Source organism: Hypanus sabinus, chromosome 4 (assembly GCF_030144855.1).
Source record: "Hypanus sabinus isolate sHypSab1 chromosome 4, sHypSab1.hap1, whole genome shotgun sequence".
Classification (NCBI taxonomy): domain Eukaryota; kingdom Metazoa; phylum Chordata; class Chondrichthyes; order Myliobatiformes; family Dasyatidae; genus Hypanus; species Hypanus sabinus.
This window is the reverse complement of record NC_082709.1, coordinates 34,116,902-34,144,052: the sequence shown is the minus strand read 5'-3', so window position 1 is coordinate 34,144,052 and position 27,151 is coordinate 34,116,902. Positions and strand designations below refer to the sequence as shown.

At 41.5% G+C, this 27,151-nt stretch overlaps 1 protein-coding gene across 2 annotated transcripts; it reads right to left on the bottom strand.

The window, feature by feature from the left end:
• On the bottom strand, positions 1 to 27,151 carry nup35 (nucleoporin 35). 2 transcript variants are annotated; one of them, XM_059966812.1, is made up of 9 exons: positions 22,188 to 27,151; positions 17,351 to 17,518; positions 16,682 to 16,809; positions 15,896 to 15,956; positions 11,944 to 12,085; positions 4,760 to 4,829; positions 2,744 to 2,872; positions 1,757 to 1,918; positions 1 to 1,145 (listed from the first exon to the last, which is right to left on the bottom strand). In XM_059966812.1, exons 2-9 carry the CDS (start codon positions 17,505 to 17,507, stop codon positions 1,068 to 1,070), a joined length of 927 nt encoding a protein of 308 aa, XP_059822795.1. In that variant the 5' UTR covers positions 17,508 to 17,518; positions 22,188 to 27,151; the 3' UTR covers positions 1 to 1,067. The 2 variants fall into 2 exon arrangements, with proteins under 2 accessions (XP_059822795.1, XP_059822794.1); XM_059966811.1 differs by lacking the exon at positions 22,188 to 27,151 and adding an exon at positions 22,016 to 22,172 and having other exon boundaries at positions 4 to 1,145.

Sequence of the window (27,151 nt, the reverse complement as noted above, 5' to 3'; positions counted from 1 at the left end):
CATGCACGCTGTCGTTCCTTCGGCAAAGATTTGGTACTAGGTAAATCTCTTTGTGGCTAAATGTTTTCAGTGAAACGCTGAAATTAAATTGGTCCTACTTAATGAACAATGAAACATGACTTCATGCCACTGACGACTTAAAGTATCCAACTTTTATTTGAAAACTGTATTACATTTCCAAGACACCATTTTAGATGTGTGTTATTTTAGTTTGTTGACTGCAGCTGGACAATGCTTTCCAAGATTTTTAAATATACAGAATTAACCATTTTATAAATATACACAATTTATAAAATCTACTAAATCAAAATGGTCTCATCCATAAATTTTATTAACTGTTTGAGAATCCAGGTATATCATTCAACAATTTGACTTTTTGAAAAATATGTCTTCTAAAAAAGGTTTACAAAACAATGAATACCCAAAAAAATACTAGCAACACTGAGGAATATGTAGTAATAATTAAAATCTGAAATTTTTTGGCATTCACTAGTCAAATATAAATCAAATTATCATCATTTTGTGTGATAACATAACATTGTCAGTTCAATATAAAAGAAGGCAAATTCAATGTCATGGTCTTGGATTTTTCCAGCATGTAGAAAGATCAAGTGCATTTACTTGAGAAGGTAGATTATAAAATTACAGCTGGTAAACTCTGGGACATTTCAATTCAAAGAAATAACGTACATGATCAGAAAACTATACCACCAACCCCAGTCAAGATTTTCTTATGCATGCACCAAAAAATTAAAAAGGCAATAACTGGACATTTTGTACACAATGCAGATTTTATCTGGCAAACCTCCACTTAATCACAGTTCTTACAAACTCGTACATGGTCAAACTCTAAAGTGCAAACTATTTACAGGGTGTCTGGTCAGAAACAAGACATGAATGTCCTTGTACTAATAACAGCGGTCATACAACTAACCATACTGTATTAGTGCTGGGATTTCCTTCTTAATAAAGTGGTGTCCATAATAGCACATAAATAAAGAGTTGATCAGCAGAAGTCCATTAAACTTGAAAGGGATCTCTTTTCGAGGCTTTTTAATTTAGTAGAACTACCAACCAAACATGTACTCCATGGCTTTGGAAACAAGACTTTCATCTTTTCTAGGTGTCTGCCTGTCTGACACCACCTAAAATGGAAGGGAAAAAAATGAAATGAAAAACTGATTTAGTTTCCAACTACCATTTCAAATTAACTAACAACATCAGTCTCCAGTTTTTGACATTAACATATAAATTACATTCAAGAGGAGCTCGCTCAACTCCTCAAACTTGCTCCCCATTCAGAAAGATCACAGCTGATCTGATTGTAATCTCAACCTCACATCCCCATCTACTTACTAAGGCTTCCACTTGCTTTCAGAATCACTTATCTACTTCAAAAATATTCATAAATTGCTTCCACTGCACTTTTTAAAGACAGTTCCAAACACTCAATACTTAACTTCATGTTACATGGGCACATTTTTAAAAAGAGCATCCCCTTACTCCAGATTTACCCATAAGAGAAACATATTCTCACCTTATCAAGATCATTTATAATCTTACATACAGTATTTTACAGTAAGTTCCCACTCGCTCTTCTAAACTTCAGCAGATACAAGTATAGGTAGTCCAACCTTTACTCAAAACCACCTGTCCATCTAAGGCATTAGACCGATATATCTTATCCAAACCTATTTCAACACTGTAAAATCAAGAGACAAGTATGGTACTAGTATTGAACTTGCCAATCACATACCTGATAGTCACTACTAGAAGCTTTGTATGCTGCAGCCAAAGGCCTCATTGCAGTAGTTTTGGGCGTACTTGGTGACTGGGCAGCTATACCCATAGTGTTGATAGGAGGAGTGAAGACAGAGTAGACAGATCCACCAGTTCGATCATTAGTCTCCATAACATTCTACATTTTAAAAGGTATGTTTTGAAATTTTTTTAATGAACTTTTGTCTTCAAAACTACTCCATTAAAAAAAAAATCAAGGTATCCTTGAAACATACACACATACATCATAACTAGACTTATTTCCCAATTGGGAAAGGCACTGAGAAGAGAAATAACACCAACATGTTTTACTTTTTGGAAAAACTCTAAAATTCCTGTAATGTCATAAAATTGTTTTAAACTCCTCACTAAAGCATCTAAATTTTTATAAAACCAGGAAAACTGGGGAGGAAAAAGACTTCTGAATCAATGAAAGCTGTAATAGCATACTCAAGGTAACTGATAATCTCAAGTTCACTGCGCTGATGTTTCTTTTAACTTATTTAAAAGAGCAAATTCCATGTATAATCAAGATGGAAAATAAGCAGAACTTCGGTGATTTTTTAATAAAAACTTACAATGTACATTAAATTTCCAAAAATCTGTTATTCAATCGGTCAGGAATCCCAGCTGTTTGGCATCTAGCTCACCAGATGTTTGTCACACTCTCCTTCCTACTCACCAGTGCACCAGCTTCAACATCCCCTTACAATTTACCTAGTTCACTGAAAATATATTTTATGTTGTAACCTCTAAGAAAAGGGAACTGAAAATACATTTGGGGTATTAATAAAAATAACATCCAACAGTCTGGAAAATTTGTCTGCACAACCAGAAATCTTAAGCATGCCAGCCTACATATAAGCGGGCATGCTCAGTGGTCTAGAAGCTTTTCCAAAACCTTTGACTGTACCTTAAGAAACATACAAACTTCAACTAAAATAATGGTAAAAAGACAGCTTACCTTATCAATGCATGGCTTAACTCCAACCATGATGGATTCGCCAAAAATCTTCCCATCTTTACTTAATGCTTTTCTGGCCTGCAATTTAGACTGATATTGAATGTGCATCCAATTTCCATTGTTTGACATCTGTGTACCATTCAACACAAGAAAAATCAGTTTTAGATGCAAAATTGCTTTTTTTTAAAAAAAAGCAGCACAGGGCAATATTCAGTGTTTGCTTTATTGTGTAGATAAGGATTATGCAATGCATAATGTAGAGAATAAAAACACAACATCAGATTACGTAGTGATTGTAAGGAATGCAGTCTTGTTCCTTAAACAATGCACTCAGGAAAAGCCAAATGGCAACCCTTTGTTTTATTAAATTTACAAAATTTGAAGTCGTTTCAGCTCCATAAAGTGCATTTTTACCATTTTGAAGGATTATGGCACATCTGTTATTAAATTGGGTAAAATAAATTCAGTAATTTCAATTCAGCAGAAATTACCAATAGAATCAAAGAGCAACAGCTTAAAGCATGGTTCAAAATGAAAAGATCTTTTTATTTAACTCTCCACTGGCTAATCAATTGATTGATTAAGCCTCTAGCATTTGAACTGAAGGAATTATGGCAGAAAAGTTGGGAAGAAATAGATTCATGGGACTGTGCTCTTTTGAAACAGTTTGATTCAAAAAGTCTTCCTCCGAGTGGAAGAACAGAATTCAGGTAAATTTTTAATTTTTGGAGAGGGCAAGATTAGTGGAATCCACAGCCTGCTATGGTAATGTGTGTGGAAGCAAATATTCTGATCTACTGCAGTGCATCATTTCTAAAAAGGAAGTGCACAATTTTGTCTGCCTCACAAAATTTAAAAAGCTGTAGGTCAAATGTAAAATATCTACACAACAGTAGAAATTAAATTACACGCAAAAAGTTACAAGAAGGAATATCATTTAATATTTAGGAACTTTATATGACCAATGTTGACAATGTAATGCATTAACTGTGTAGCATTTGATCAGTTATCAGGTTTTCTTTTTAAAATGCTGACTCCAGGATCACAATTGGCTTCTATTCATGTCAGCCAAAAAATACATTGTCAATGGATAATACATTCAGAACTCAAAAACAAAGCCTTTCAAACTGACCTGGGAAAATGCAGACATATTTATTGTATTTTTCAAAGGTTAAAATGTCAATAGCTTTTGCTTGGATTATGTGAATAAAACCACAATGTAGCAGTCAATTGCAATTCAGCTCAAATACATTCAGTTCACTGAATAAGTTCATCAACTGAATGCACAAGGCAAGTTCTCCCTTTGAGTACAAGTATGAATTATATGAAAATTATGAATTATCCCTTTGAGTAGAAATATGAATCAGCATTATGCTCCTTACATTAAACTGCTCATTTACAAATTAAAGAGAACCTTCATTGATAGGAGCACAAAAAAAAGTATTTTGATCCTTTGGAAGGTAAAAATGTTTCCACGGCAGAAACAACATATAGCTTAGTCAGCTTTGTGGTAATACGCCTTTGTAATAATGAATTTATATTCAATATTGCAGTCACTGTTATCAAAACAGTACTGTATACATGACAAATAATCCAATTATACTAACTACATTGGCTTGTCAATCTCTGCTAGTCCTGAGGGGAATATTACATTTGTCAAGTGAATGCAGAAAGTTCCAATTTCTGCCTAAATATACCGTTACGTTTAAAACAAGTAGTAGCAAGCTTTACCGATTTAGACAGCTGCTTCTATTTATCTTTTTGACGGTAAATGCTCTCAATCTATCCTTGGAAAATGAACACAATTTCAAGTGCAACTTGTATTCAGCTTGCTGATTACACCAAACCACTTCAGGATCAGAAAAAAATGAATTTCATTTGATAGAAATGTTTGAATTTTATACTAACGAATGAATTAACCCATAACATTAAATGGTACTTTAGTAAAAGGCACGCTGGTAAATGCCTCATGAAAAAGTTACAACTGGAGAGTTTGATCAGATTTTGAAACCTTACCACATGCTTTAAGATATGTCCATATTGTGCAAATTGTAGGAGGATGTATGAAGCAGATGCTGGAGGAAACCTGAAATGGGATTTTCCAATCATGATTAACTTTAAATAAAGTAATCTACTGCACAAGAAGCTAAACTTACAGTTAAAACCAGGAACATTAGCATTAGCAATGACTAAGTTTTGCAAGATTACTTCCAATCACTAGAAATGTGATTTCTTTTTGCAGATAAACATTTGCAATTTGAACATTTACAAATCAGAAAAAAAAATGCAATCAGCCAGATGTTGGGCTTCCAAGTTTATTATCGTATCACATTAAACCAGCCGTTCAGTCTACAACTGACAGCCACTAAAACCAATTTGGAGACTGGAAACTATCATAAACTATATGATATTCTATTCACTAGTCGATAATTCATGTTGTCATAAGAACTAGACGCCTTAAGAATCCTCTGCCAAGTTAAAGTTAACGCAATGCAATAAAGATATTGTTCTATTACAAATTGGTAATTTAAATATGCCATGTCATTAAGAATACACAAAATGCTGAATTGTTCTTTTGTTAAATTAACTGTGAACCAAACCATAGAACTTTACAGCACAGAAACAGGCCTTTTGGCCCTTCTTGGCTGTGCCAAACCATTTTTCTGCCTAGTCCCACTGACCTGCACCTGAACCATATCCCTCCATATCTCTCTCATCCATGTACCTGTCCAAGTTTGTCTTAAATGTTAAAAGTGAGCCCGCATTCATCACTTCATCTGGCAGCTGATTCCACACTCTCACCACTCTCTATCTGAAGAAGCCCCCCCCACCAATGTTCCCTTTAAACTTTCCCCTTTTCACACTTAACCCATGTCCTCTGGTTTTTTTCTCCCTTAGCCTCAGTGGAAAAAGTCTGCTTGCATTCACTCTATCTATACCCATCATATACGCCACTTTTAGGGAACTTTGTATCTGTGTTCCCAGATCCCTCTGTTCTACTGCACTCCTCAGTGCCCTACCATTTACCTTGTATGTTCTACCTTGGTTTGTCCTTCCAAAGTGCATTATCTCACACTTGTGTCTATTAAAACTCCAACTGCCATTTTTCAGCCCATTTTTCCAGCTGGTCCAAATCCCTCTGCAAGCTTTGAAAACCTTCCTCACTGTCCACTACACCTCCAATCTTTGTATCATCAGCAAATGTGCTGATCCAATTTACCACATTATCATCCAGATCATTGATATAGATGACAAATAACAATGGACCCAGCACTGTTCCCTGTGGCACACCACCAGTCACAGGCCTCCACTCAGAGAAGCAATCCTCCACTACCACTCTCTATTAACTTTAAATAAACTTGTTAAATCCTTGGTGAGACTTATCAACATTCTCAATCTTCACATAAATGAAAATCAGGTTAACAAATAGATTTAGTGCACAAGCAACAATTTAAGGCACAGTTGAAGTCTTAATGTAATTTTGGAATGTTAACTCAAAATACAATTCCTCAAAATAACCTGCATTTCTTCTAAGCATTAATCAGAGAACTCTTATCAAAGGCAAGACTAGTCACTTCTGCTCTCCAATTTAAATCCTGGGCAATCATTTATTCCACACACGTCTATACAGAGAAAGGTTGATTTGTAGCAATGTGCAACACACAGCACTGAAATAACGACATGCAGTCGGTAAGTCGTTTGGAAACTAGTTTATTCAAACTTCACAGTGCTGGCATTTAATCCCTAGCACCCGCCCTCTCCGGGCAGAAATTACATCAGAGGTGCAATACCAAAGTCTCTCCCCACACGCTGGCTATTTGTGAGCCAGATCACCTGCGCAGAAAGTGGGTCGTCACATGACCCCCCCACCCCCAGAACCGGTGATACACCCCCCAATGTCCAGAGTCTGGATCAGCCTCTGTGCCGCGGTGCCTGAACCTTGACCGGCTGCACTGTCCACATGGGCTGGTTTGAGTCGGTCCACCGTGAAAACCTCCTCTCTCCCCCCCAATGTCCAGAATGTATACGGACCCATTGTTGTTGATCACCTTGAATGGCCCCTCGTACGGCCGCTGTAGTGGTGCCCGGTGACCGGCCCTTCGTATAAATACAAACTTACAGTTCTGCAGGTCTTTGGGTACATGGGTCGGAGTCCTTCCGTGCTGTGAAATTGGTACTGGGGCCAGGTTGCCGAGCCTTTCGTGTAGCCAGTCCAGGACTGCTGTGGGTTCTTCCTCCTGCCCCCTTGGGGCTGGTATTAACTTTCCCAGGACGGCCAGGGGTGCGCTGTACACCAATTCGGGCGACGAAGTGTGCAAGTCCTCTTAGGGCGCTGTACAAATTCCAAGTAGGACCCAGGGAAGCTCATCCACCCAGTTATGTCCTCTCAGGCGGGCCATGAGAGCCGACTTCAAGTGACGGTGGAAGCGTTCCACTAGTCCGTTCAACTGTGGGTGGTAGGCAGTAGTGTTGTGTAGCTGCGTTCCCAACAGGCTGGCCACAGCCGATCACAGGCTGGAGGTGAACTGGGCGCCTCTGTCGGAGCCCGAAGCGTGCTACCCAGGTTGCAATCAGTGCTCGGGTGCAGGAATCAGCAGATGTGTTGGTGAGCGGGACCGCCTCTGGCCACCTCGTGAACCGTTCTACCGTAGTTAGGAGGTACCGCGCTCCTCGGAACACTGGTAGGGGGCCCACGATATCCACATGAATGTGGTCGAACCTCCGGTGGGTGGGTTCGAACTGCTGCGACAGGGCTTTAGTGTGCTGCTGCATCTTGGCTGTTCGGCACTGCGCGCACGTTCTGGCCCACTCACTGACCTGCTTGCGAAGTCCATGCCACACGAACTTGCTGGAGACCAGCCAGATGGTTGTCCTGATAGATGGGTGTGCTAAACCGTGTATGGAGTCGAAAACTCACCACCTCCAGGCTGCTGGGACAATGGGGCAAGGTTGGCCAGTAGCCACGTCACACAGGAGGGTCCTCTTACCTGGGCCTACAAGAAAGTCCTGCAGCTGCAAACCCGAGTCTGCGGTCCTATAGCTGGGCATCTTGTCATCTGCCTGCTGCGCCTCCGCCATTGCTGCATAGTCCACCCCCAAGGACAGGGCCTGGACAGCTGGTCTGGAGAGTGCGTCCGCCACGACGTTGTCCTTTCCCGAGACATGCTGGATGTCCGTCGTGTACTCGGAGATGTAGGACAGGTGTCACTGCTGGCCAGCCGACCAGAGATCGGACACCTTCATGAACGCGAAGGTCAACGGTTTGTGGTCCGTGAACGCAGCGAACGGCCTGCCTTCTAAGAAGTACCTGAAATGCCGGATTGCCAGATACAGTGCCAACAGCTCCTGGTCGAAAGCACTGTACTCGAGTTCGGGTGGTCGTAGGTGCTTGCTGAAGAACGCCAGGGGTTGCCAGCGCACCTCGATGAGCTGCTCCAGCATCCCACCGACTGCTGTGTCGGATGCATCCACCGTGAGGGCGGTCGGAACGTCCGTTCTGGGGTGCACCAGCATCGCGGCATCTGCCAAAGGCTTCCTTTACTTTAACGAAAGCGGCCGTGGCCTCCTCGTCCCAAGTAATGTCCTTGCCTTTACCCGACATCAGGGTGTACAAAGGGCGCATGATACGGGCTGCTGAGGGGAGGAAACGGTGGTAGAAGTTCACCATACCAACGAATTCCAGCAGGCCTTTGACCGTGTTGGGGCAGGCAAAGTTGCAGATCGCGTCTACCTTGGCGGGCAGAGGTGTTGCCCCGTCTTTGGTAATCCTGTGGCCCAGGAAGTCGATGGTATCGAGACCGAACTGGCATTTGGCCGGGTTGATCGTGAGGCCGAAATCACTCAGGCGGGCGTAGAGCTGGCGGAGGTGGGACAGATGCTCCTGACGACAACTGCTGGCTATAAGGATGTCGTCCAAATAGATGAACGCAAAGTCCAGGTTACGTCCCACCGCGTCCATTAGCTGCTGGAACGTCTGTGCAGCATTCTTCAGGCCGAACGGCATTCGGAGGAACTCGAACAGGCCGAACGGGGTGATGAGTGCTGTTTTGGGGATGTCTTCAGGGTGCACCGGGATCTGATGGTATCCCCGGACAAGGTCTACTTTGGAAAAGATTCTTGCCCTGTGCAGGTTTGCTGCAAAGTCCTGTATGTGCGGCACGCGGTAGTGGTAGCCTCGTTCAGTCTGCGGTAGTTGCCGCATGGTCTCCAAACCCCGGCCGCTTTGGACACCATGTGCAGGGGGGAGGCCCATGGGCTGTCGGACCTCCGTATGATCCCCAATTCCTCCATCCTCTTGAACACCTCCTTCGCCAGTCGAAGCTTTTCCGGGGGGAGCCTTCGTGCGTGGGCATGGAGGGGTGGTCCCTGGATCGGAATGTGGTGCTGTACCCCATGTCTGGGCATGGCTGCCGTGAAATGCAGTGCCAGAATCGATGGAAAGTCCACCAGGATTCTGGTGAATTCGTTGTCTGACAGCGTGATGGGAGTCCAGGTGTGGGGCCGGCAACTTGGCTTCACCCAGGGAGAACGTCTGGAAAGTCTCGGCATGTACCAGTCTTTTCCCTTGCAAGTTGACCAGCAGGCGCAAGAAGTCCGCCCCCAGGAGTGGTTGGGCCACAGCGGTCAGTGTGAAGTCCCACGTGAACCGGCTGGCGCCGAAATGCAGCTGCACTATGCGGGTGCCGTAGGTCCGTATTATGCTGCCGTTTGCGGCCCTCAAGGTGGGTCCTGGCTTCCTGTTGCGGGTGTCATACCCTGTCGGGGGCAAGACACTGATCTCCGCTCTGGTGTCCACCAAGAAGTGGCATCCCGACTGTTTGTCCCAGGCGTACAAGAGGCTGTCCTGGTGGCCAGCCGCCATACTCATTAGCAGCAGCTGGCCCTGGCCCTGGCCCTTGCAGGGCAGGCAACAATGGTGGGCTTTTGTGCCCCACCGCTAGTGGTAGAAACACCACTGTTCACTGGCCTCCTCACTCCTGCCTCTGTGTTGTGTGCGCCCCCCCCGCCAGGCCTGGTCTGGTCTGCTGTTCGGCGCGTGGCCTGGTAATCTGAACAACGGACGCTATGCTCTCCCTCTTGGCTTTCCACAGCACGTCTGCCTGGGGTGCCACCTTCTGGAGATCGCTGAAATCTGCGTCGGCCAGCAGCAGATGTATGTCCTTGGGCAGTCGCTCTATGAACGCTTGCTCGAACATGAGGCAGGGCTTGTGTCCGTCAGCCAGGGACAGCACCTTCGTCAATGCTGAGGGTAGTCGGTCTCCCAAACCGTCCAGGTGAAACAGGCGGTCACCCCGCTCATGCCGTGAAAGGTCCCAATGAGCAGCGCTTCGAATGCTTCATATTTGCCTTCTTCCGGGGGCGACTGTATGAAATCCACAACCTGGGCGGCCATCTCCTGGTCAAGGGCACTCACCACGTGGTAGTAATGCGTGGAATCAGAGGATACCTGCCAAATCTGGAACTGGGCTTCTGCTTGGCTAAACCACACACGTGGTCGCAGCGTCCAGAAAGTTGGCAGTTTTAGCGAAACTGCGTGAACAGATGAAGAGTCGGTCATCTTTGGTCCAAATCCCATTTGGACCGTCGGGGTCACCAATGTAGCGATGTGCTACACACAGTGCTGAAATAACGACACGCAGTCGGTAAGTTGTTTGGAGACTAGTTTATTCAAACTTGGTGGCGCTCACCCTCTCCGGGCAGAAATGACATCAGAAGTGCATTACCAAAGTCTCCCCCCACGCACTGGCTATTTGTGAGCCGGTTCGCCCGCGCAGAAAGTGAGTCGCCACAGATTCATCATAAACCAAAAGCAGTGGTAATAAAACTTGATCAAGTCATTGCAATCAGGACTAATCAGCAGACTAGGGATACTACTAATTCAAAAAGAAATATTCTTTATTATTGAAACCAATGAAGAATGCAAGGATGTTTGTATCATAATTCAGCCTTATGCCTATTAGACAGAATCAAACAATTAAAAAAACTTCACTGAATAAAGCAAGGAACAGGTTATAGCAACATAAGCTAACTAAGTGATCAGTGTAAAATTGTCAAAACAACAGAAAACAGAGGAATCGAAGTGCATGTTTTTCCAGCCTGGGGGGAAATGTAGTTTTCTTCACAATTTGATACCTGGAATTAGCTTGGGAAAAGGGGCCATGCTTTCAAAATATGGAGCAGATTAAATAAATAAGAGTAGTGAACACCAATACATTTTGATAGGATAATGATAGAATTGCACACAGCAGATGGCATCTATTACAGAAATGAACTAGACAAACATACAGATAGAAAGAATGAAAAGAAAATAGAGAATGACTTAAATTTTCCAAGTAGAAAAAACAAAAATGAGAGAATTAGTGAACAATTTTTTTTAAAAAGTGGTAAAATGGAGTACATGCAACTCCAATATTATAAACAAAGGAACAGAATAACAAACTGGTAGAAGTTATGCTAAACTTATGCAAAAGCCCAAAGCTAGAGTATGCCTCCTTTCTAGCCAGCAGACTTTAAGAAGGAGAATGTTTCAGCAGGGATTTAGTGGAATTGCTCAATGGTTGAGGGCTAATCTTTTGTTGATACACTGATGTGATTACTCACCCTCTCCTGAAAAGGGCCAAAGCACAAAATGGAAAGAACTATATAAAATACTGGTTTAGCCAGAGAAATTAACGGCTAGAAAAAAAATCAAAAGAATGATCCAGAAGTCTCAAAGGAGTGGATTTTTTGGCCATAAATGTTCAATACCTCAAATACACTGCCTAGTAGAGCATGGCAAATGTACTTGGACATGGCTATCTAAAAATTAACTAATTGATCTTAGTTTCAGCTGTGTGACAATTAGAAAGTTAAGAAGCAGTTTATTTTTAGAGGCAACTGTTTTTAAGATAGTGACTATGGCTTTTGGTGCCATTGAGAACTCAGTTGCACCCCAACTGCAAAATACATTCTCTTTTTTAACTTAATAATGAGAACAGCTTATAAATATTTAAAGATCCTGCCAATTCATTAAACCTTCTAATTGCATTTTGAAAAGACAGCAACAATGCAGGAGAATCAGTAAAAGCAACTTTAGAATGTATGCATTTAACAATGCAAGTGTGCACTCCAGCAATTATGATGCTAGTACCCTCACTGTCATGTGTATCACAAATTCATAGCCATTTCTAAAATTGACAGAGAAAATAGATGGCACAAACCCAAAAACTGTGATCCAAGTTTCATCTAAATGATCATCTGAAGTCAGAGATTCTCCTTGAGTATAGAAAGGGTCTGCTTGTGCAGGAGAAAGTGTGGACTTCCTGTGCTGGCCAATCGTGGTTGGAGTAAATACATTACCACCTAAAGACAGAAAATAAACAGATAAGATTCAGTACTTTCTACAGAACAATCATTTCACCTCAAGATGCAGAAAATAGGATGAGAAGACCATTCAGCCCTTTGAGCCTGCTGTGCCATTGCAGCTGATCATCCAAATTCAGTAGTCCATCCCAGCTTTCTCCTTGTAACTGTTTACTTTGTTTAGCCCAAGAAGAGTATCTAGCCCCTCCTTTGAAGAGATTAGTGATTAGCTTCAATTGCTTTCTATGGTGGAAAATCCCTCTGGTTCCATTCACTCCAACCCCCTCCTTTGGGTTTTGGGGGTGGAAAACAAATTTTCCAACTCAAATGACTTGCATCTTTTACCCCAGTCTGCAACCTCTGAACCTGGACTCCCCTGCCATTAGGATTGTACTTCCTGCACCTAAGCTGCCTAGTTCTTTCTCACATTAATTAAAGGAGTACTGAAAGGCAAGCAAATGTGCTCTTCAATTTTATTGAACAACGCATAGCAACTACAAAAGCAATGTGCATCCTTTACTCAAAAACATCACAACAGATTTCTCATTGCTGCAGTCTAGTCAGGAATCACTGACTTCATCAAGTCATCTTCATCAAGTGTGTGCCTTCAAGAAGCCCTGGATGACCCAGCAGATTCTGTCTGCTGAGGGCTAAACCTGCAGCATTCAAGACCAGCAAATTCAGAACACTTCAAGGTGCCCAGGTACAAATTATGGAACGCAAACGTGAGAGCGAAAAAGCAATTCCATGTGAAGCTAGAGACAAAATCAGATGCGCTAGAGCAATGGCAGGGTTTGCATGCCACAAATTTTCTATAAGGTGAAACCTAACACCATAAATGACAGTGATGCTTCACCCACTTATGAGCTCAATGCCTTTTATGCACGATTTGAAAGGGAGAATAACATTACACCTGTATAAATCGCCACAGCATTCGGTGACTCTGTGCTCATTGTCTCGAAGGCCAATAATAGCAGATCCTTCAAAAAAGTGAATTCTCGCAAGATATCAGGCCTTGATGATGTAGCTGGCTGGGTACTGAAAACCAACGAACTGGCGGCAGTGTTCAAGGACATGTTAATTTTTCACTACTGCAGTCATACCAATGCCCAAAAACAGCAAGGTGAGCTGCCTCAATGACCATCACCTGGTGGCACTCACGTCTACTTTGAAAAAGTGCTTTGTACTTTGTTAACTCCTGCCCAAGTTACGATCTGGACCCGCTGCAATTTGCCTAACATCACAATCTGTCTATCAACACAAAAGATCTACAGTTGATGCTATCTCACTGGCTCTCCACCCTAGACAACAGCAAAACATACGTTAAGCTGTTTATTGATTACAGCTAAGCATTCAACACTATCAACAAGCTTTAAAACTTGGGCCTGAATCTTCCTCTGCAACTGGATCCTCAACTTTCTTTACTGGGAAGTCACATATCTGAAACAATATCTGCTGCTCATTGGCAACCACACAGGAGCACCTCAAGGGTGCTTGCTTAGTCTGCTGCTCTACTGACTCTACACTATGTGGCTAAGCACAGCTCAAACACCATCGATAAATTCGTACACAACACCACTGTTGTTGGTAAAATCTCAGAGGGTGACGAAGAAGCACCAAGATGTGCAACAGTTCAGCTGCGTGAAAGGTGGTGCAATAATAATCTCGCACTCAGTGTCAGTAAGACCAATAAGTTGACTGGACTTCAGGAAGACAAAGTTAGAAAAACACACTGGTCCTCTCAGATGACCTATCCTGGGCCCAACCCATTGATGCATTGAAGCATACTAGTGTCTCTATTTCTTGAGGAGATTTGGTGTGTTGCCAAAAATTCTTGCAGATATCCATTAAAGTACAGCAGAGAACATTCTCACTAGCTGCATCACAGCTGTTCCAATGCACAGGATCACAAAAGGCTGCACAGGATTGCAAGAAGGCAGTCTCCATCACTAAAAGCCCTCAAAAAGGACATGTCTTCTTCTCATTACTACCATCAGGTTACAGGAGGCTGAAGACCTACATACAACAATTTAGAAACAGCTTCTTCCTCCCCTTCTACCACCAAATTTCTGAATGATACATGAACACTACCTCTTACTTTTTTTTTTGAACATTTTTATAAGTTGTAATTTTATGTCTTGCCACCAAGCAACAAATAATATGACATACAAGTTAGAGAGAACGAACTCGATTCAGATTCTGTTTAGAAACAGATCTTGGATTTCAATTGAATGTAATGAAGTCCCACCATTTGATGTCCAGTGATAAAAACCCAAAACTTATTATCATGTAATAATGTGCAGAGCAGGAAACTTCATTATGTTAGAATACTTTTCTTAAGGTAATGAAGGTTTTGTAAACTGGCACTATATTTTTTGATAGTTCACAACAGAATTCAGAAAGATTGGAAATAGTGTACTATTTCTGACATACACGTAGAACATGTTGAAATAAATCTCTGGAAGTAATAATTTGAAGCAAGAAGCCAGGCATTCTCAGGTCTCTCTCTCTCTATGCCATAAAATATATCTTTTTGGGGGCAGGATTGAACCCAGTGACCCAGATTATACTGAAATACTGGCTCTCATTGGTCAGTAGTGTGGGAGATTATGCTACAACTGTATAAAATCTCAGTCAGGTATCAGCTGGAAAACCATGTGTGTGCAATTCTGATCATCATGTTATGAGAAGGGTATGATGGGACAAGACAGTGCAAAGCAGATTCACCAGGGTTGCCACAGTTCATTTTGAAGAAAGACTTGAGAAGTTCCCTAGAGCAGAGAATGTTAAGAGGTATGACTGAAATATGTAAAATTTTGAGGGATGTAGATAGGGTAAACTGAAGGAAACATTTCTCCATATCAAGGATATAGATTTAGAGCAAATAGAAACAAGTTTAGATGCGATCTGAGGAGGATCTTTTCCAACACAAAGAATGGCATATAACTGAAGTGCAATGAATAAGAGAATAGCTGAAGTTGGGTTACTGAGAAATATCCAGAAGAGTACTTGAACCACGAGCTTAAAATACGACGGACCAAGAGCCAAGCACTGGGATAAATACAGAAGGGTTCTTGTTCACATGGAACAAATGGTCTGCTTCTATGCTATATGTTTCCATGCCTCGACCTCCGATGACATCAGTGAAGGGTCTGCATGTTCTCCCTGTGAGCATGTAGATTTTCCACAACATCCCAGAGATGTGGAGATCGGTAAGTTAGCTGGCCACTGTAAATTGCTTGATGTGTATGTTAAATCTGGGGGTGTCAAGAGGGCATGGAATATCAACATAGAAAATGTAGGATTAGAGTAAATAGACACTTGTCTGTCAGCACTAGTTAGTGAGTTGAAGGGCCTCATTCTATGCTACATGTTTATATGATCTGATAATTTTCGTGATTTTTCTATGTTATGGTGAAACAGGCTTTTAGAAGCCAACCAACACAAAGGGCAGAATTCGCCCTGAATCATTCATAACTTAATGAGGGAAGCCTTCATCTCATAAATTTAAAAGAACTAGTTTAAAGCATGGATTAAAAATTTGTACTAATGATGTTTGTGCACTAAAGAGTGAGCAAGAGGGCTTTAACAGGCTATATTTGCCAGAGTACTGTCTTAAGAGTGGAAAGAAGTCGCTTCTTTATGATTTTTAAATATTAAGGAGTCTCCTACACTTAATTATCATGTAAACTGGTTTGTTTACATATTGTAAATAAAGAAACAAGATAGCCTTTATACATAAAGCTTTAAAGCATCTCCCTGAACAATAAACTATAATTGCTGAAAGAACTATATTGGCAGGAAACATACCTGATCCAGGTGTTGATAAATTACTCCCACACAAAGGACTTTGAAGGCTTGAAACATTTCCCTATAATAAAAGAAATAGCCAATGAAAAACTATCTTCAAAATCACTGATTCAAACAATTTCTTACCATGCTAATAAAATGAAGGAATGATAAATATGGATAAAAGGAATTCACTCTTTGCAACACCTATAAGCATCAAGGCATTGAGAAACAGCACTGCCAGAGTCTTATAAGTTTTCTTTTCTCCATTAAGACACATTCGCTTCAGGGTATCAACAAACCAGTGCAAAAGATAGAAGAAACAGTTTAAGGAGGAATAAACTGATCCATTAAAATAATCCAAATGGACAGAAAGAAAACTTAGACATTGCGCAGTAAGGTGAAGTACTGTGGTATCACAGTATACATTTCAGATTCAATAATCTATATTTAGCTTGTGGCTATTGCAATTTATAGAAGCAAGCTCATCATGCATAACTATCCTACTTACTAACCTTAATTTTAACTTAAAACCTAAAGGAAATAATCCTGTCTTGATCATCATTAGTTTAAGAAAAAAAGGTAGCAACCATTCAACATTTCACCTGAATTTACAAAATTTTAATCTGAAACAAAATTATTTATTTTTCCTGCAAAAAAAATCTCACTGCTTCTCATGCATCCCTCCTTCTCCACTCACAAATATAACTCTAGATATACATAGCCTACTGTACAGTCCAGCAGTCCAAAAGCATGATGAAGCTTTGCCAAAATCAATTACCCTTTTGCTTGAATCTAGCTTCTTACCAGCTGACGTGAATTTAAGGGTGTCAGCCCGGCTCTTGAAGTTCCTAAATCGTCATAGAGACTTCGGACTGGTGGCGCTCCACACTTATCTTTAGGAGTGGGTACAACTGGTTGGGGAGGTGTACCCCCTAATTTAAAAAAAAATAAAATGCGTGAACACGTTTCTCAAATGTAAGAAAACTTCACAATTAAAACAGCTATAATTTTGTTGGAATACATATAACTATGGAGATTAACTATACATATTAACAGAGCAAAAGTATAAACTCAAATGCAAAATAGTATCTGTACAACGGGCTTGTAATTGCATTACAGTACTCCACTGGATTTAATTTAAGATTCAGTGGTAACCAAAAGGCAAAAGCTTCTGAGATTGATAATATGGCTGAGTCAGTTCTATCTTTACTATTCAAACCTTTTCATTAGTAAGACAAGATTGAAAAAAAAATACTGCAAACAAATTAAAACATAAACTAACATTTTAGATTGAGGCTACGGTAGTACAGAGTCGAGGCCTGACTTTCTTTAAAAGTAACAAAACACTGAAGACTGCCATCTGAGGATTTCCTCCTCATTAAAAACATGACTTTACCTTCAATTAGTATACTTACCCACACTAAAAATGCAATGTCCAAGTACAACTGAAGAGCCAAAATCGATGCTCCTTACCTCCAAATGGAGTCCGTATATCCGTTAAACTAGCTAAGGTGCCGCCAAAGTTACGTGCTTGAGGAGTGACTGGAGATGGTAAATCTCCCATCAAGAAACTAGGTAGAAACTGGGCCCCTCCACCGGGCTTAGGAGATGTTGGCGATCCCAGAGCCATTGGTTCAGATCCTATAATTAAAAGCCCCAATGAATGATAATTGTATGCAGGTATATAAAAATTACTCAATCTTTTTTAAGAGCTGCTTTAGAAATGAAGAACTCTTGCTTTTCAAACACCTTAAATGTATGAAGGAGTTTGACAGAGTACTCTTGGAAAATGTGTTTTCATGTGTGACAGTCTTAAATCAAAAGCCATAAATAACAAGATTAGTGACAAGTCAGAGCTAACATTGCCCATAAGGGTGAAGGGTAAAGACAGCAAGCTAAGGAAACGCAGGGTGTTAGGGAATAGAAGAGTTTGTTTAAAACAAAAAGGAACCATATGGTAGGTATAAAGTACTGAAAATGGGAGAGGCCCTTCAGGAATTGAGAGTGTAAAATGGTACTGGCAAAAGTTAGAAGGGCAAAGAAGGGCTACAATGTATCACCAACAGTGAAACCCCAAGGAATATTGTAACGTAAAGATTCTTTCTCATGTGTGTGAAGGATGTAAGAAATAAAGGCAATTCATTCATATTTTAGAGCAAGAGGGTAATGAGGAAAAGACAGGGGGCTATTAGAGACCAAAGGGCCAATCTGCGCATGGAGCCAGGAGACATGGGGAAGATCTTAAATGAATATTCTAAATCTGCATTTACCAATGAGGAAGCCATTGCAATTGGAAATAATATTTGGGACAGAGAAATTTTGGACATTTCATTTATAAAAGGGATATTCTATGCCATGGCAGGCATAAATGTGTATCTATCCCAAAGGCCTGTTATGATGCATTCCAACAGGGAGGAGAATGTTGGGGACCTGATGTAGATATTTAAATCTTCAGTTGTCACAAGTGAGGTGCCAAATAACTAGAAGGTACTGAAACTAGTACAAAAGAAAGTTGGATGAATAGCAGGTCAAGCAGCAACTACAGAGGCAAAACATGCATTAGTGTTTATGGTTGAGACCCTGCATCAGGACCAACACAAGATCTTGACGTAAATGTCAACATGTATCTTCTGACTCTACAGATGCTACCTGGCCCAGCATTTTGCTTTTTTTTAACTTCAAATTACAGCTTTTACAATCTCTTTTGTCAGCAAATGTGCAACTTTTATTGAAGAGTAACAGCAGGGAAATAAGACAGGTAATCTCAGGCATTCAGTCTAATGTCAAAGGTACAGAAACTATTTGAAGAAATCGTGGGGATTAAAATTAGGCATTTATTAGGGATCATTAGCATGGATTTTTGGCAAGAGATCCTGTCTAACTAATTTAACTGATTTTTTTTTGAAGATGTTAACTAAATATATTTCTGTATGGGTTCTTCTGGGTTTCTTGTGGCTTGCCTGTGAGGAGACGAATCTCAAGGTTGTATAATGCATACATACATAATAAGTGTACTTTGAACTTCAATATATTGAAGGCAATGCAGCTGATTGAGTTTCAGAAAGGCTTTGACAAGGTCCCAATAGAACAGTGGCCAGAATGTCAGAGCCCGTAGGATCTACAGCAAGTCAGATCCAGTACTGGCTTGGTAAAAGGAAACAGAGGGTGATAGTGGTGACCTGCTTTTGTGATTGGAAGCCTATGAACAGAAAAGCATCTCAGGGGATCAGTATTACAACATTTGCTAGTTTATTTATGTACAACTTATATTACTTTCACACACACACACACACACACACACACACACACACACACATACAAATAATTACTAAGCATGCAAATGACATGGAAATGAATGGATAGTAAGGAGGAGTCTAGGCTACAGTATATTATTGATCAGCTGATAAAATGGGTTGAGCAAAGGCAGATGGAATATATATCCTGGAAAGTATGTTTTTTTTAAGGGTCAAACAATGATATGCCATGTACCACAAACGGCATAGCTCCAGGGACTACTGAGGAACAAAGGGACCTTGGAGTGCAAATCAAAAGATCACTTAGTAGCAGTACAGATAGTTGGTGAAGGGTGATGAAGAATGCATATGGGATACATGCCTTCATTGGCAAGGGCATATTATACACCAGCAGGGAGGCTCTGCTAAAGCATACAAATCATTGGTTAGGCCACACATCACATTATAGCAAGGGTCTGATTGAAGTGGAGAGGATTTTGAAGAGGGCAAAAACTGAGGCCCTTCCCCAAAGCCTTTTTGCAGAGCCCATACTCATGATCAGCAAGTCCCTTGGCACAATGTTCTGGACTTTGTGTTAATTTGCAGCACTCAGACTGTATCTTGCTCTAGAACATCAGTTCAGTGTATTAAGGGTTTGTTCCAGTGTGGAACAGCCAGAACAGGCCGTGTGGGCTATGGATAGAGCTAATCATTTTGTTTTTCCAGTGCAGATATTTCAAAGGCTTAAACTGCAGACTTTCACAGATTATGGCATTTCATTCATAGTCACAGTAAAATGGTGAAATAAACTAAATACAAGAGTGGTGGGGAAAATTAATTAATGAATAGTTTGAAATCATACACAGATCAGCAGTGTGATGATATATGTTTGGGTGAACTCTGATAACACTCAAGAATCTCAGTACCACTGGAACAAAACAGATCACTTGGTCCATGGTAGAGTATGGATGAAGTATGGATGAAGTCTGTGTGACGTCTACAAAATGCACCAGGGTCTAATGACAGCCCTTGCCAAATCTGTATCTCCCATCATCATCAAGCAGGACAAAGCAACAGCTTAATGTTTTTAAATCTGTGCTGCCCTTCTGATCACAGTAAATAACTTACAAAATATCCATTCCTTCATAATCCCTGGGAAGATGCTGGAATTCCTGCATCACAGGAAACCACTGGTTTACGTTTTCACAAGGATAATTAAGTATGGATATTAAAAGATGGTCTTTCTGTAAAACCCACAAAGCTGTCGAATCCATCGACATTTTAAAAAGGTAAAGCTTTATGGGTGCACACTCAAAAAAATTTTCAAAAGAGCATTTTGTTCTGAACCCCTCTTATGGTATTTTTGTTAGCTTTTTCCTTCTTGATATTTACCATTAAGTAGCCAGGTCATAATAAAAATTCACATTAAAGACTACAATCTTGTTTAAAAAAGTACTACTTCATTTTAAGATACTACTTCTAAGACTACAAACAATGAAGTGTAACAATAGACATTACGCAAGCTTCAAGCCAACATACTCCATTCAGATTAATATTTTAGCACAGATCATAAATCATAGCAAATTAATGACACAAGAAGTCACATGGACCTTCAAGTCCATACCAGCCAGAGAAGAACTACCCAGCCTAATCTCATCTTCCAGCATTTGATCACAATTGCTCATGCACACATCCAGGCACTTTTTAAAATGGGATGAGGGTTTCTACTTCCAGTCTTTCAGGCAGTGATTTTCAAACCCTACCACATTTTGAACATTTTTTTCTCATTTTCTCTCTAAACCTTTAAGCAAGTTAAGTCTATGCACTAAGATAACAGTATCAAATTGTAATTTGTACTGTTAAATCACAATACAGTTTATAACAAGGAATCCTCCAAGCACAAGAGTGAAGACAAGCCCGTAGTATATGCAGACAAAAACCTGAGCATAGCCCAGTTGGTGATTCAAGCCATTTTTTTCCCAACCATACTTGACAATTTGCTCTCTGCTCCTGAAGGCCTGCCACCCATATGCCACACTGGATTCTAAAAGGCTCATAACAGTTTGGTTTAAGTTACCCAAGTTATGCCCCTTGTAAGACAGATCAGCTTGGTTAGTCTAACCACGAACTTTCATTTTAATATTTTTTTTAAATTTACATTTGGACAATAAATAGTAAAAGTCTAGTTCACATCCAAATTCAAGCGACTGCAATACAGAAATCTGAAGCAATAAATAACCTGGAGGATCCAAAGGTAAAACACAATCAAATACAAACTGGAGCACAAATTCAGCTTCTTTAACAAATGGGTATCATGGAGTAATCTTGCCAATTCCCTGGCGTGTTTCAACATTTTCTGAAAAAGAAAATGAGTCACCCAAATCTATCAGTTTAGGATGATCTCACTCGATTTTCAATCTCTTGTTCTGCCCCTGGAAGATGGGCATTGCCCATGGGATCCAGACTTTTGCAAAATGAGTTACTTCATTCCCGTGTAAAACAGATTGGTCTGTTCTAAAGATGGGCAGACTCGCGATCCAGTTTCGAAATTTAAACTGAAACACCCACTGGTGATTTAGGTCACGATGAAATAAATAATACAATCGTGCTTTCCAACCGCAGCTTAGATCACGAGTAGACCATTACATTTCTTGGCTGGACGCAAAGCACAAACGAACTCACAGAGACCAGCAAAAAAAAAATCGGAGCATTGAAGTTCAGTGCGAGCGACCTGCGCCCTTCTCAAATGTACCGCCAACACAAGCCGAGCCGGAGCACGCGTCAGGAGAGGGATCCGCAAGCGGCCCCGGCGGCAGCAGCGGGGCCTGAGCGCCGAGCGCCGAGCGCCGCGCCGCTGCGGCCGCCGACAGGGCCGGGCCCCGGGCCCCGGGCCCCCGAACCTTACCTTGGAAGTCCATGGCACGGGGCTTTCCGAGGCGCTGCGCACACGTGGAGCCGAAGGGCGAGCCCGTCCCCCACCCGCAGACCCCGCACACCACTTTTCGGAAATGGCGGAAAATCTCCCTCCCAATTACAAGCGCGGAGCTGCACGACGGGAAAAGGAGGCGTCACTCAACTCGGCTTGCCGGCGGCTGGAAGTGTGAGGGCTTTCCGCCTCGCTCGGCCCTGCTCGGCCCTGCCCGGCACCGGCCTGCGCCGAACGTGGAAGCACTGTGTGCAAAGTGGGTTTATTTGGCCATCGTCCAGATGAGCAGAGGGCAAAATCCTCCAGGTCTGCACAACAACAAGCAGGGAGGAGGGGAGTCCTACAAATATCAAGTGGCAAGGCTGACGTTAATAAATGTCATGACATTTATAAGCAAGAGTGGTAATAATCTCCCGTGGAGCTGCTTCGAGGAATTACAAGGAAAATGAAAACTGCAGATGGTGTAAGTCTGAAACATGCTAGGAACACTCAGCAGGTCAGACGGCTTCTGCAGAAAAAGGAAACGTTTCAGATCGAAGAATTTTCGTCAGGTTTTGCCAAACTGCGACAGGTGACGTGTGATAAGATGCAATACGAAACGTATAGAAAGTAACCTTTCAGCCCCGCGAGATTCTGCTGCTACTTTGAAAAAGCAATTCAAGTATTGCATGACCAAAGGATTACTGTGATTGTTAGAAATCTGAAATGCTGGAAATATTTAGCAGATCAAGTGACGATTTTGGAAAGGGAAGCATAGTTAACATTCCAAATCAATAATTTTCACATGAACATATGAATTAGGAGGACAATAGGCCACTCATCTCCTTAACTTCGCTATGTTGTTTAAAAAGATCATAGCTGAGCATTTGATTGTTTCCTCATTTCCACATCCCCTACTTTTCATGAATCTCCCCACCCCTCCAGGTTATCAAGTATCAATCTCCTTAAAATATTCAAACTTTGGTTCCACTGCCTTTTGATGAAGAGAGTTCCAAGGACTTACAATGTTCTGCAAACAGAATATGCCCTCTTATTGTTACTACTGTCAGGGAGGCAGTAGAGAAGCCTGAAGACCCCCATTATCTGATTCAGGAACTGATTTCTCCCCTCCGCTATCCAATTTTTGGATGGTCCATCAACCAATGAACAATATTAGAGTCATAGAAAAATACAGTACAGAAACAGGCCCTTGGCCATCTATTCTGTGTCAAACCATTTAAGCTGCATACTCCCATCAACCTGCACTGGGACCACATCTCTCCATACTAGTACTATCCATGTACCTATCCAAACTTCTCTTAAATGTTGAAATTGAGCTCACAAACGTCACTTATGCTGGCAGCTTATTCCACATTCTCACAACCCTCCAAGTGAAGAAGTTTCCCTTCATTCCCTTAAGCTTTTCACCTTTCACTCTTAACCCATGAGCTTTAGTTGTAGTCCCACACAACTTTAGTGTAAAAAGCCTGCCTACATATACCCTTCATAATTTTGTATACGTCTATCAAACTTCTTTTCAATCTTCTATCTTCTGAGGAATAAAGTCCTAACCTATTCAAGAGACAATTTTGAATGAGATTCGAGGCGATATTGGATGCACGGCAAGGTCTTCAAGACATTACTTCCAACAAAGCGAAATCCAACAGCATGAATGGCAGCAATGCTTCACTACCAGGTGAACTCAATACCTTCTATGCACGCTTTGAAAGGGAGAACACAACTACGGCGTGAAGATCCCTGCTGCACCTGATGACCCTGTGATCTCTGTCTCAGAGGCCGACGTTACGCTGTCTTTAAAGAAAGTGAACCCTTGCAAGGCAGAAGGTCCCAATGGAGTTCCTGGTAAGGCTCTGAAAACCTGTGCCAACCAACTAGCGGGAGTATTCAAGGACATTTTCAACCTCTCACTGCTACGGGCAAAAGTTCCCACTTACTTCAAAAAGGCAACAGTTATACCAGTGCCTAAGAAGTGTGCTTTGCCCACTGCTCTACTCTCTATTTACACATGACTATGTGGCTAGGCATAGCTCAAATACCATCTACAAATTTGCTGACAATACAGCCAGTGTTGGCAGAATCTCAAGTGAGATATGCCAACTAGTGGAGTGGTGCCACAGCAACAACCTGGCACTCAACGTCAGTAAGACGAAAGAGCTGATTGTGGACTTCAGGAAGGGTAAGAAGAAGAATTACATACCAATCCTCAAAGAGGGATCAGAAGTGGAGAGAGTTAGCAGGTTCAAGTTCCTGGTTGTCAAGATTTCTGAGGATCTAACCTGGTCCCAACATATCAATGTAGTTATAAAGAGGGCATGACAGCGACTGTACTTTATTAGGAGTTTGAAGAGATTTGGCATGTTAACAAATACACTCAAAAACTTCTATAGTTGTACCGTGGAGAGCAGTCTGACAGGCTGCATCACTGTCTGGTATGGAGGGGCTGCTGCACAGGACTGAAAGAAGCTGCAGAAGGTTGTAAATCTAGTCAGCTCCATCTTGGTTACTAGCTTACAAAGTACCCAGGACATCTTTAGGGAGCAGTTTCTCAGAAAGGCAGCATACATTATTAAGTACCTGCAGCACCCAGGGTATGCCCTTTTCTCACTGTTACCATCGGGTAGGAGGTCCAGAAGCCTGAAGGCACACACTCAGCGATTCAGGAACAGCTTTTTCCCCTCTGCCATCAGATTCCTAAATGGACATTGAATCTTTCGACACTACCTCACTTTTGTAAAAAATATACAGTAGTTCTGTTTTAGCACTTTTTAAAATCTATTCAATGTACGTAATTGATTTATTTATTTTTTAAAATTTTATTTATTTTTTTTCTCTTCTAAATTATGTATTGCATTGAACTGCTGCTGCTAAGTTAACAAATTTCATGTCACATGCTGGTGATAATAAACCTGATTCTGATGCAATCTTTCCTTATAACTCAGGTCCTCCAGTCCCAGCAACATCCTTGTACATTTTCTCTGTTCTCTTTAAACTTATTAACATGTTTTCTATAGGTAGGTGACCAAAACTGTACACAATATTCCAAATTAGGCATCGCCAACATCTTACACAACTTCAATATAATATCCCATCTCCTGTACTCAATACTTGGATTCATGAAAGCCAATGTGCCAAAAGCTTTCTTTACGACCCTATTTACCTATGATGCCACTTTTAATTTACTACGTAGCTTTATTCGAGATCCTTTGTTCTACAGCACTCCTAACCTGGTTGGTCCTACTGAAGTGAAACATACCACACTTTTCTGCATTAAATTCCGTCTGTCACTTTTCTAGCTGGTCCAGATTCCGCTGCAAACTCTGATAGTCCTCCTCACATCCAATCTTGGTGTCATCCACAAATTTGCTGATCCAGTTAACGTTTCATCCAGATCATTGATATAGATGGACAGCAGACCCAGCACCAATCTCTGTGGCACTACACTAGTCACAGATGCCCAGTCAGAGCGGCAACCATCTACTACCACTCTCCAGCTTTTCTCACATAGCTAACATCTAATCTAATTTAATACCTCATCTTGAATGCCAAGCAACTGAACCTTCTTGACCAACCTTCCATGTGGGACCTTGTCAAGTGCCTTGCTAAAGTCCATGTAGGGAACATCCACTGCCTTGCCTTCATCAACTTTCCTCTTTTTGCACTACTTACTTAATTTATTTTTTCATCTATACTTCTTATTGCAATATATAGTTTTATTTATTTTTTAAAGTTGAGATACAGCGCAGATTAGGCCCTTTTGGCCTTTCAAGCTGTGCCAACCATCAGCCCCTGACTTAACCCTGGACATTTTGGACTGTGGCAGGAAAGTGGAATACCTGGAGAAAACCCACATGGTCATGGGGAGAAGGTACCAACTCCTTACAGACGGTGGCAGGAATTGAACCTGGGTCGCTAGGACTGTAAAGCATTGTGCTCACCACTACGCTATCATGCCCTCCCAATTTTTCTTATTATGTATTGCAATGTACTGCTGCCACAAAACAATGAATTTCACAAGATATGCCAGTGATATTAAGTCCGATTGTAATTCTGATGAGGGTTGGAACATCGTGTTGCAGTTGTACAAAACATCAGTTAGACAGAGTACGGTATTGTGAGGTGACATAAAATGTGTTAGGAAAGACAATAAATTATTGGATTGAATAAAGTGCATGAAATTGTAAGTATTTTAATAGTCTTACACAAAAGGGCATCTTTCACCAAGGTGATCATCATCCAGTAACATTTGATGTTTGTTTTGGTATGTGTCCTGGGAACAGTCTGCAGACCAGAGGGTACTCAGCTACATCTGCTCAGAACAAGTCTAGAAAAGCACCCTTACATCTTTTTCCAGATCTTCACTCCTAATACAGAGAGGCAGGCAATGTCTTTACAGCAGCAGGGATCACCGACCGGGGTTCAATTCCCGCCACTGTCTGATGAAGTTTGTACGTTCTCCCCATGACTGTGTGGATTTCCTCCCACATTCCAAAGATGTACGGTTAGGATTAGTCATTTCTGGGGATGCTATGTTGAGGCCGGATGCTGACAATGCTTGAGGACTGCTCTGAGCACAATCCTCGCTGATTTGATTTGACGTAAATGATGATTTCAGTGCATGTTTTATGTTTCAATATACATATGACAAAGCTAATCTTTAATGTTTATCTTTAATCTTCGAGTTGTTTTGACAGTCTGCTCAGGAACCCATCCCACAGGATCTGTTACAGGTGGGTTTATGTCCAATCCCTGTACACTTCCACTCCCCGTCAGGAAGACCTAAAGCTCTCAGTTTCTTTCTGGACACTAGACCCAACTAGTTCTCCTCCACCTCCAACCTCTTCTGCCTGGCGGAACTGGTCCTGACTCTTAATAATTTCTCTTCTGGCTCCACCCACTTCCTTCAAACAAAAGGTGTAGCCATGGGCACTCGCATGGGTCCCAGCTATACTTGCCTTTTTGTGGTTACGTAGAACAGTCTATGTTTCAAGCCTACACTAATGTCTCTCCTTCACTATTCCTACGCTACATTAATGACTGCATTGGTGCTGCTTCCTGCACCCATGCAGAGCTCGTCAACTTCATCAACTTTGCCTCCAACGTCACTCTGCCCTCAAA

What these genes read in the sequence shown, in the direction of transcription:
- nup35 (XM_059966811.1), bottom strand. An exon ending in TATACGGACTCCATTTGGAG is followed by an intron (nt 16,810 to 17,350) that starts GTAAGGAGCATC and finishes TTTTTAAATTAG; the next exon opens with GGGGTACACCTCCCCAACCA. An exon ending in TTAAGCCATGCATTGATAAG is followed by an intron (nt 1,919 to 2,743) that starts GTAAGCTGTCTT and finishes TTTAAAATGTAG; the next exon opens with AATGTTATGGAGACTAATGA.